General features: G+C 39.1%; 1 protein-coding gene across 2 annotated transcripts in view; it reads left to right on the top strand.

Annotated features, from left to right (window-relative positions):
* Positions 1–11: 11 nt before the first annotated feature.
* The window catches only part of LOC143856126 (autophagy-related protein 18c-like), a 30,521-nt gene continuing 19,215 nt past the window's right edge, over positions 12–11,317 (top strand). Inside the window, exons 1-2 of one of the 2 annotated variants that reach the window (XM_077366208.1) lie at positions 12–165; positions 7,265–8,045. In XM_077366208.1, coding sequence (XP_077222323.1) covers positions 7,302–8,045 — 744 coding nt within the window. In that variant the 5' untranslated portion in view covers positions 12–165; positions 7,265–7,301. Of the gene's footprint in view, positions 166–2,595; positions 2,754–7,264; positions 8,046–11,317 lie in introns of those variants that run through there. The other variant, XM_077366207.1, reaches the window with a different exon arrangement.

The raw sequence follows: 11,317 nt of genomic DNA, 5'->3' as shown, positions 1-11,317 counted from the left end.
ATGAAGGGAGCCGTTGTCTGTTTAGAATTGCCGGAGACAACCCAACAATAAATACCTTGGTTCCGGTATTGACTTGCAGCATAGCCGGAAAGAGGAGATATCGATGTTTAGAGACGAAGAGGCGAGAGAGGGAAGCTTAAGAAAGGAAACACGTAATACTGGAAGGTAATATGACATGAGATTTCACGCCTTTTTTTTCTCCCGATTCCGGGAATCAGAATACCACCCCCTTGGGTGGGTATCAAAATGCACTCAATATTCCAACGATTTTCCCGTCTGGAGTCGAGCAATGTTTCCCATTCCGTTTTGAAAACGAAACCAAACGCCAGAATCCCCTAAGTCGGTATCAAATACAGATACCGATTCATGATTCCGACCATCCAAACGCACCCATAGAGGAATTCGTTTCCTCCTATAACTCCTTTTGGTTTTGGAACCTTAGATAAATAAAACTCTTTTTATCAGTTTCTAAATCCAGTTAGGATTCCATGAAATTAGAAACTCATTTCCACTTAGAACTCTCACTCCTTTTAAAATTCCAACCACTAGCAAACAATATATTTTCAACCAATAGGATTTCACTTAACTCCCAACCAATAGGATTTAGCATTGATTATGTACATTTTAATTAAAACATGCACACACAATAAGTTTGGTGTACCACATCTAATAAACAAGTATGCATCCTATGTATGGTGCACCTCCTCCTTGTATCTCATATAGTGAATCTAATATATCCCATGCGTAGGATCAAATCCCGAACCCGAGTCCTGAGTGGAATCGATGCAGGGATCCAATGGTCGATCATGTATGACCCACTATGGGCCCCACTGTGATCTCAAACAAATAGTCCAACTATGATCGCATTAGAAAAGTGTCCCTCATCAAAACATTACCCTGAAGATGACCATTCATTTGGGGGAGCCGCCGTGGAGGGGACGGTCGGCTCTCTAGTGATTTTCCAGTTTTTGTTTTGAAAACATTTATATGTGCTTCCTCTTACTTCAAATCATATGTACGAGTGCTAAATGGTTCCGAACATGTTCGGACTCGTCCATGGCCATCTGGATGTGGGTCCGCTTATCCATATAAGTTTGTTTAATTCATTTTATCTCTCTTAAAGTGCAATGACTTGCAATTTCAAAGGCAGGCTAAATACAATCTAAAACTTAACAAATAACTCCCTTGAAGCTTCAATTTTGGACTTATTCTCAAGTCTTGCCTTAGCTCCATTGAGTGTCCAAGTGAGGTTACTACTTTGTCTTCTGATCATTGATCCAAGTGGGGATAGGCTCTTTTCCGTCTTCGGCTATGGACTAGAAAATTTTACTTACATGACAAGTCATTAGTCCATATTAACTTGTTTTGATAATTAATTTGAGTTTGTTAATCATCAAAATACAAATTTCTGGATTACTTTTTGAACCCTTGGGGTAAATACTCTATGAACTTGAGGCTGATATGACGGGCCACAAGTGGGTTGTAGAGAAGCATGTGGCTCGCTTTGCACTTGTGCATAGTCATTATGCACCTTAATTTTTATTTTTTTTCAGATTGAGATCTAGGTCGTTCATTACAATCAGGTATGATCCTGACCCGTTAGACCCGATCAGATGCGATTGGATGATGATAGTAGAGGACGATCATGATCTAGTAAGATCCAGACTACATGTTTATGACATTGGGTCATGCAACTGATTTTGAATCTAACAAAGATTTGTATTATTCTCTTTATAGTTATTCCTTAAAATATAAAGATGCATGTTTTTTTTATTAGAATGACACTGAAAGAAATAAGAATAATCAGACACATCATTAAGATTTTAGAATATTACCTTTTGTAATAAAATTATTGATTAAGAGACAAAACTCTTTTTTAATTTTTTGTTAAATTTCATAATTTTACATATTTTTTTTTTCTTGGGGAGATAGATGAAACGACACCCCTGTTAGGTTAAGCAAGGTTGCTTAAAGCATTACACCCTAGGTATCTAATTTGGAATACCTAGACTGCTGCCTCCAGTCCCTACATAAAGAGATACACTAGGGTTATAACAGGTAATGGGCTCTAACCCATGTAGGCCCACTACACCGGTCCAATATCCATGTGGGCTTATATTAGAACATAATTAGGGTTATATTATATACCCAACAATACATAAAAGGTTACCGAAAATGACGTGGATCCAATAAAGGGACATTTTCCGGCTCTTTATACAAGGGCACCCTTGCATCGATCATTCCTCTCTTCTTTTTTAAGTGATTACAGGTTTACCCAACCTACTAACTTTACATCCAACAAGTGATTCAGCCCAAAGGAGAAGTTTAAATCGACTCTCATATAGGGCAGTGCTTAGAGAGAGAGGAGAGAGAGATGTATGGGGGTCGATTTTTGATATTAGGGGATCAATTTATCACTGCCTATTTTATATGGTGTAAGCCCTTATAGTCCCATATATTTCAAAAAGTACTGTACAGACCCCACTATAGGATGATCCAAACCGTCCATGTAAATAGGTTGGCCCCCAAAAATCATTTTCCATAGGATGTTCCTAGCCCTCCGATCTACAGAGAGAATTAACTGCCACCGGCGTATTATAGCATTTGACCCCTGAAAACACATACAAGTGCCACGCTTTCCTCTCTAAATGGGCCAAGAGCAAAAAAACTTGACGGTAAAGACTTATTCCACATCTCTCAGTTCCCCCTCGCCCAAGCCTTCTTGGAAAAATCCTTTCCAAAGAAATCTCAAGGTTTTTTCTTCTCTCCATCTCCCCCTCTCTATCTTTTTTCATAGCTTTAATTCATCCAAATGCTTCCAAGGACGTGATTCTTAGTGTAATTTCTGTTTAAATCATGAGATCTAGTGATTTTACTGCTTCACTTGTCCTTTTTCCTGAATCTTTGTGAATTTCAAGTAGATTACCCTTAGTTTTATTTTAGGCTTGGCTGTTTAGTTTTATTTTAGGCTTGTCTGTTTTTGATTGATAGATTTCATCTCCGATCTATTAACACTTCTTTTTTTGATAAAATTTGGTGAATTATGAGACGATTTTCACTTTTGTTGATTTTTGCAGGGACTGTGAATGTCTTAGTTGGATTGCTTGATTTTTTTCAGTGAATTGTTTGAATTATTGTAGTTTTTTTTAAAATTTGTTCGGATCGATCCATTTCGTTTCCAATTCATGCACGTTTAACTGAAGAAAATGCTCTGGATTTTGAGATGCTTTGTTGTTTTGGCTACTGATATTGGCACTGACATATTTTGATAATCTCACTAACATCTCGTCGTTTATTACTTAAACAGCTGGCAAAGGTTATTGTTTTGATAATTGCATTAGGATATCTTGTCATTTATTATTAAACAGCTTTCAAAGGTTGTTACAGTTCCCTAAAAGCTAACAAAAGCCAAGTAAAAAAGAAAAGACAAGCTGAGTTTATCCAATTATTAAAACAGGGTAGTGCCAATATCAGTAGCCTTGTTTTTTTTTTTTTTGTACATGAATTTAATTTTTTTTTCTCAGTTGAACTGCTTGGACTTTTCGGTGGATATTAGACGTTCGCAAAATTTGGTTGTTCTTCCTCTTTATCGATGTATTTGATTTTTATTCTTCTTGTAGTTTCTTACTGCGGAAAATTCAGTAAGTTATGAGTTGTTTTGAACTACTTTTAATTTTGTAGAGCCGCTTTACATCTTATTATTTGATTTTTTATGTGGAAATCTGTTGGAATTATGAGATCTATTATTGATGCATTGACTTTATTTTGTTGTATATGTTTTTTTTTTTCCTCTTCTCTATTTGCAGAATGATTTCCTCACATTTTGGGCAATATGAAGGCGGGGTTCAAATGATCATGACTATTAAGATTTGGGATCCCGGTGGAATAAAGTTTTTCCTTATTATACAACCTTGAAGACAAGGTCGTTTCTAAGGGGAAAGGAATGTTAAGTACATGTTAGTGGTGTAAATGGGGTTAGTTAGCATGTAGTTGTTATGTAGTGGTGGGTATGTGTTTTAGGGTTGTGGGGTTAGTTATAGCTTATATGGTGGAGGGTTGTAGGTGCAGTTATTAACTATGTATTATGTAAGTGGGCAAATGGGTTGGTGATGTGGCACACCTTGGTGCTTGTATTCAAGTAGTGGTAATTGAATGAAATGGAGGAAGAGAATTTTACACAAAAGGAAACTTATGTTTCTAGGAGAGTCATGGTTCCTCTCGATTTGAACCACTAGGAGGTCCGGTTGCCCCATATCAACCAGTCCCTCATCTTTTTCTATCTTTCTCTTCTTTATTTGTGTTACAACTAATCGGGCACGTAACAAGTGGTATTAGAGCTGTAGATATTGAGCCATGGCTGCATCTTCGAAGTTTTGGGAATCCATAAGTGAAGATCTACAGGACATTAAAGCACTAGTTTTGAAAATGATGGAATGATAACAACGATTTGTGCACGGTTTGAAAAAAATCAGCATAGTGAAGGAGGAAATGAGCAACGTGGAGAAAAACAGAATCTTGAAAATGCTGATTTTCAAATAGAGAAAAATGAAAGAATTGCCGGCGACAAAGATAGGTTTGTTGAAGACACTGCTAAGGATCATCTTGATTTTATTCAACTATTAGATCATTTCATCATTTTTGAAGCGGCTTCATAAAATCTTATTTCTTCCCAACTTTTTTTACACGAGGTTCGAATGATCACGACTATTAAGATTTGGGTTCCCGGTGGAATAAAGTTTTTACCTAATAATACAACCTTGAGGAAACGGTTTTTTCTAAGGGGAAAGGAATGTTATGTGCATGTTAGTATTGTAAATGGGGTTAGTTAGTATGTAGTTACGGGTATATGTTTTAGGGTTGTGGGGTTAGTTATAGCTTATGTGGTGAAGGTTTGTGGGTGTAGTTATTGCCTATGTGTTAGGTAGTGGGCAAATGGGTTGGTGATGTGGTACACCTTGGTGCTTGTATTCAAGTAATGGTAATTGAATGAAATGTAGGAAGAGAATTTTACACCAAAGGAAACTTACGTTTCTAAGAGAGTCATGGTTCCTCCCGATTTGAACCACTAGGAGGTCCGGTTGCCTCGAATTAACCATTCCCTCATCTTTTTTCTATCTTTTTCTCTTGTTTATTTGTGTTACGGCCAATCAGGTACATAACATTTGTTCTGTAGAATTACTCTCTCTTTCTCTCTCTCTCTATATATATATATTGAATATTTTGTTTCCCTCTCTCTCTATATATATATTATTTATATCTTCTTTCTCATTACAAAAACTGTATAATTTGAATTTGGAAGTGTAAACTGGTTTGAGGCACATCATGCTTGTAAGAAATATAAAATAAAAGAAGCTTTCGGGCATAGGTTATTAAAACATTGCATGTAGGCTGTTGTTCAATCCTGCTTTAGGCTTTAGTCTTTCTCATGGGAAAGCATCGTAGAGAATTTACGGTTCGCATTATGATTGATTTCTATTTTCATTTCGCTATAATTTTTTGTTTTTAAAATGGAATGCGATTTTATGATCTTCGTGCCACCTACATTACTATTTTGATTTGTTTATGTTTGTTTGCTTTAGAGGGCGAGCCTTGGCGCAACAGTAAGGTTTCTCCATTGTGTCCTGGTGGTCATGGGTTCGAGTCACGAAAACAGCCTCTCTGCAAAGCAGGCGTAAGGCTGTGTACATCTAGCCCTCCCCAGACCCCGCAATGGTGGGAGCCTCGTGCACTGGGCCGCCCTTTTTATTTATGTTTGTTTGCTTTCTCACAAACAAGTAAAAAATGAGTCCTAAGATTCATCAAATGTTTTCAAATATTTTAATTGTCTTTATTCTTTGATCAATAAAGGACAAACATTATTGAAAATGTTGGAAAGAAACTTCCGCTGAAGGTTTATGGGTCATGGCACACAGCCAGTACTAGGTTGCACCCACGATAGCATGCCTATCTGCCACATCTTTGTTTCACTGTGACATGAGAAACAATATGGGCAATAATTTACTGCCTTGGGTCAACAGATGACATTGAAAAAGTAGCCTACATTACCTCCTCCACCACTATAGTACCATCCGGCAGGCTGGGTTTATGTATGTCAACTCCACATGGTCCTCATTATCATAAGAACTCTTCTAAAACTCAATGACTCCCTTTTCTTTTTTTTTGGAAACAATGACAAATTTATTGAAATGAGAGCAGAATTACATAGGGGCAGAGGTTGATCCTAAAAAAAGCAGCTCTCTATACACTCCTTATTTAGCCAACTTATCAACTAAATTGTTCGCGCTCCAAGGAATAGAAGAGAAGGATACAGTACTATCTCCATCTCTGCCAAATCATTGGCCCCTGCTAATTGGTACTAATTTTGTTAAGTTTAGCATGACAAATCATCCTCGACCTCCAAACCACCATATAGGCATACTAAAAGATGCAAAGTCCGGTTAATAGGGATTCAATATCGGCCTTGGTTGAATCGGTCAAACCTATCAGACCAGAGAAAGCTTTGATAATCTCATCGGATTGGTCTCGAAGTAGCCACTAAACACCTCATCTCCCCCCCCCCCCCCCCCCCTCTCCCACAAACACACACACACACACACACACACACCCCACTCCCCCAGATTGCCAAGCGAACTACCATTGAAGTTTAACTTGATGTTGTTAGTAGCTGAATGAGACCATTTGGACTTTGGCTTAGATATGGAAGCCTTAATTTGATCGATTTCTTATTTGAAGAAAAATAAGGCCTACACAGTCCTCAGCTGCACCAAATGAAATCTGGTTAAAAGGAGCCATGAGAACTGGTTCTTTGCAATTTTTCGATTTTTGCCTTTGGCTATCTGGTCCTAAACAGTTGTCAACATCCTTGCAAATTTTCTCCGCAACAAGAGATAAGCTTTCTTAGTTTCTTCATTACCCCTTCTTTACCTTGTCCTTCTATTTCTGGCATTTTCTATTATTGTTATTTTTCTTCTTATGCAGTTTCTTTACCTTTTCTCCATTTAAGTTTACCTGATTGGATAAGCTTCTGGCATTTCTATGTGAATTGGTAAACTGCGGTATTGCCATATCAGTTGTATATTGGCCTGGTTCAGAACTCTTTTGTCCAATAAATTGTTGGATTTGCATTATCCTATATTTTCGTTTAAAATGATGCTATTTCTCTAGAAATCCTGGCAAATTTGCATGGCTAGTTAAATGGCTTTTTGTTCATCAGCCAGGCTATGTTTGGTTTCTGATTAATGGGTTCTCTGATTTGCTTTCTCAGATCAAATTGCAATGGCTCTTGATCACTTGCAGCACTGATGGCTGCTGTGCCACCCCCCATGAGCTCGACAGTTTCAACATCTAGGGGAATACATACATGGCCTTCAATTCCTTTTGGTCAATCTGAACCAGAGCTCAATGACAACAATGAAACAGAATTATTATCAGTCTCTTGGAACCAGGACTATGGATGCTTTGCTGCCGGCACAAGCAGTGGTTTTCGTATTTATAATTGTGACCCTTTCAAGGAAACATTCAGAAGGGATTTAAAAGGTGGAGGATTTGGAATAGTGGAAATGTTGTTTCGGTGCAATATCCTGGCACTGGTTGGGGGTGGAGCTAATCCACAATACCCTCCAAACAAAGTTATGATCTGGGATGATCATCAGAGCCGTTGCATCGGTGAATTTTCATTCAGATCTGAGGTTCGTGCAGTGAAATTAAGACGAGATCGCATAGTCGTGGTTCTTGAACACAAAATATATGTCTACAACTTCGCGGACTTGAAGCTTCTTCATCAAATAGAGACTCTGGCTAATCTAAGGGGACTTTGCTGTCTTTCACATCATTCAAATACCTCTGTATTGGCTTGTCCGGGTCTTCATCGTGGACAGGTTCGCGTTGAACACTTCGGTTTGAAGGTGACTAAGTTCATTAGTGCACATGATTCTCACATTGCTTGCTTGACATTGACCATGGATGGGCTTCTTCTTGCCACTGCAAGCACAAAGGGAACTTTGATTAGGATTTCTAACACAATGGATGGAACCCGCTTGCAAGAGGTATCATTAGTTAACAATGGCTTACTATGAATTTGGTTAATTCTTATTTAGGCTCGCTATGAAGTTGGTGAATTCTTATTTAGGATAGCTTGACTTATTGCTAAACCTCCTTTATTCTCATCAAAAGGATTTATTACTTCTTCCAGGTTTAACCAAAATTTTTCTGGAATTTCACAATTGATTGGTTACACACAAAATGAAAAAGCGGCAGAGTTGCTTCTTTCAGTAAAAAATAGGCTCGAATTAAACACCTTTCTTCATGTATCTCATAGAGTCATAGTGTTTCGAGGGCATCTTATTTACAGTCATTTATTTACTTTGGTATTAAACAGCCTGCTGATCTTTTTGATGAGACTACTGAATGTTTCTGTTGTTAACCATAAATTAAATCAAGTGAACTTTCTTCTTTTAAGCATTTACATTAGTGCAGACATGAGATCTAGGCTCTTATTTCTGCTAGTTTTTAAGCGTGTATCGGTCCTTAAGAAGCACAATTTGCTTCAGTATCTTTCATTGGTAAGAAGTATTGGTTTACATCCTCATTCTGTATAATTATATAGCCTTCAATTCTAACTGTATTGTTCTTTTTGCTCTTTGAAAATGCTTCAAGTGTCCTTTAAATTCTTTATACTTTAACGGTATCTTTTATGATAAATAATGCCTTAAAGGTTGGAAAAACCTTACAGTAATTTAGTTCTTGTGCATGACCAAAATGATCAAGCCCTTGAATTAAATGTTGTTTCTCCCATTCATGAACATAGAATGTTCCTTATTCTAACAGTGGATTGGTTTATTTCTGGTGTTTCCATTTCCTTTCTCATTTTCTAGAAGGTGTTTCCTGTCCATTTTCATGTTCCCTCTCTTCTTTGTTAAGCTCTTGTACTTCCCATCTATTGTTTTTGTTAGCCGAAAGTTTAGACAGAGAAAAATAAATGAGTTAGGATTATCTCCCCCTGACTCATATATTTATACTAAAACATAAAGGAATGTACAAAGTCCTAAATGCCCTTAGGTAAGTTACATATTCCAACACTCTCCCTCAAGCTGGAATGTAGATATCATACATTTCTAGCTTGTTACATATATCACTCAATTTTGACTAATTGGTCCCCTGACTGAGTAAACACAGTGCAAATCTCTCTTTTCTGGATTCTTTGACGGATAAAATGACAATCCACTTCAATATGCTTGGTGCGCTCATGGAAGACTGGATTGTTGGCAATGTATATTGCAGCTTTGTTGTCGCAATAAAGCTGCGAAGGAGAAGATGAAATGAAGCCAATTTCAGAAAGAAGTGAACGTAGCCAAATAAGTTCCGTGCTTGTCTGTGCCATTGCCCTGTATTCAGCCTCTGCACTGGACTTAGCTATAACATCCTGCTTCTTACTCTTCCATGAAACAAGATTGCCACCTACAAATGTACAATACCCAGTGGTGGACCGTCTATCTGCTAGGGATCTAGCCCAACTGCATCAGAGAAGCCTTCAACTTTCATATGGCCATGTCTTTTGAACATCAATCCCTTCCCTGGAGCCCCTTTCAAATACTTGAGAATCTGTGTCACCGCAGCCCAGTCAGAAGTACGTGGAGAGCTCATATACTGACTGACAACTCCAACAGTATATGAAATATCTGGCCGAGTAACCGTGAGATATATAAGTTTACCGACAAGCCTGCGATACCTGCCAGGATCCTCCAACAACTCTCCTTCTTCTGGAACGAGTTTCACATTAGGATCCATGGGTGCAAAAGCTGGTTTAACTCTAAGATTGCCTGTTTCTTTTAGCAAGTCCAAGACATACTTTCTCTGTGATAGGAACAAGCCTCTAGAAGAACGAGCAACCTCTATCCCCAAGAAATACCTGAGCTGACCCAAATCCTTAGTAGAGAATTTCTTTTGCAAGAAGGTTTTCAAACGCTGTATACCTTGTAAATTGCTCCCTGTGATGATTATGTCATCCACATAAACTATCAACAAAATACACCCAGCTGAAAAGTGATAACTGAAGACTGAGTGATCCACTGCGCATTGTTTCATGCCAAAGCGCATGACTGCCTCACTGAATCTCCCAAACCACGCACGCGGAGATTGTTTGAGGCCATAGAGTGACTTGCATAGGCGACACACGTAGGAGGAAGTCTCCCCTGAGCAACAAACCCTGGTGGTTGCTCCATATACACCTCCTCAGTCAGGTCGCCATGGAGAAAGGCATTCTTCACATCCAGCTGATGAAGGGGCCAGCTATGATTAACAACAAGAGACAGGAGCACATGGACAGAGGGAATTTTCGCAACGGGACTGAAGGTCTCAGTGTAGTCAACACCAAAAGTCTGAGTGTATCCTTTCGCGACTAACCGTGCTCTTAAGCGCTCGATAGTACCATCAGGGAGGTATTTGATGGAGAAAACCCACCGACAACCAACAGGACGGGCACCAGCGGGTAGGGAAACCTGATCCCATGTATCATTACTATAAAGAGCGCCAATTTCTAGGTTCATAGCATCACGCCGCCAGGATGGTCAAGAGCCTCAGCCACTGACCCTGGTAAAGACATAGAAGACAAGGAGGAAACAAAGCTCTGGAAGGTACTGGTGAGCTTATCATAAGAAACAAAATTCGAAATAGGATGTGCAGTGGAACGGGATCTCGTACGAGATGCAATAGGAGAATAAGAAACAACAGAGGAAGGCGGAAGAGAAGATACCTGAGAGCGGGAGAGAGGGATCATCGGCTCAGAAGATGATTGTACGAGAGGAGGTAGAAGAGACCTATCTGTAACTTGGCGCCGCTGATACTGCTGTGTAATTTTAGATGGAGCTGGCTTTTCCAAAGTGGCAGAAGAAGTAGAAGCTGCAGAAGCTGGCCGCACGGAAATAGGAGATAACGGAAGAGAAGCAGGTAGATCTGGTAAGGGAAGCGAGACCTCGGACTCGAGAGAAGGGGTGAAAGATGCCGTGCCATGTTGGAAGAATGCCTCAGACTCAAAGAACGTAACATCGGCTGAGACAAACCAGCGACGCAGATGAGGGCTATAGCAACGATAGCCTTTCTGCGTACGTGAATACCCCAGAAAGACACAACGCTCAGACCGGGGATTGAGTTTGTCACGACCAGGTCCAAGGTGATGAACAAAACAAACGCATCCAAATACACGAGGTGTCAGAGGAAACTGTTCCTTACTAGGAGATAAAATCTCGAAAGAAGAGGCACCCTCTAAGACAGAGGAAGGAAGGCGATTTGCTAAGAAACACGCCGTGAGAAGGGCATCACT

The sequence above is a fragment of the Tasmannia lanceolata genome, unplaced genomic scaffold, assembly GCF_043159265.1.
Source record: "Tasmannia lanceolata isolate RefF3 unplaced genomic scaffold, GAP_Taslan_0.1 ptg000023l, whole genome shotgun sequence".
NCBI lineage: Eukaryota > Viridiplantae > Streptophyta > Magnoliopsida > Canellales > Winteraceae > Tasmannia > Tasmannia lanceolata.
The sequence above is the reverse complement of the archived record's forward strand: the minus strand, read 5'-3'. Positions and strand labels throughout refer to the sequence as shown.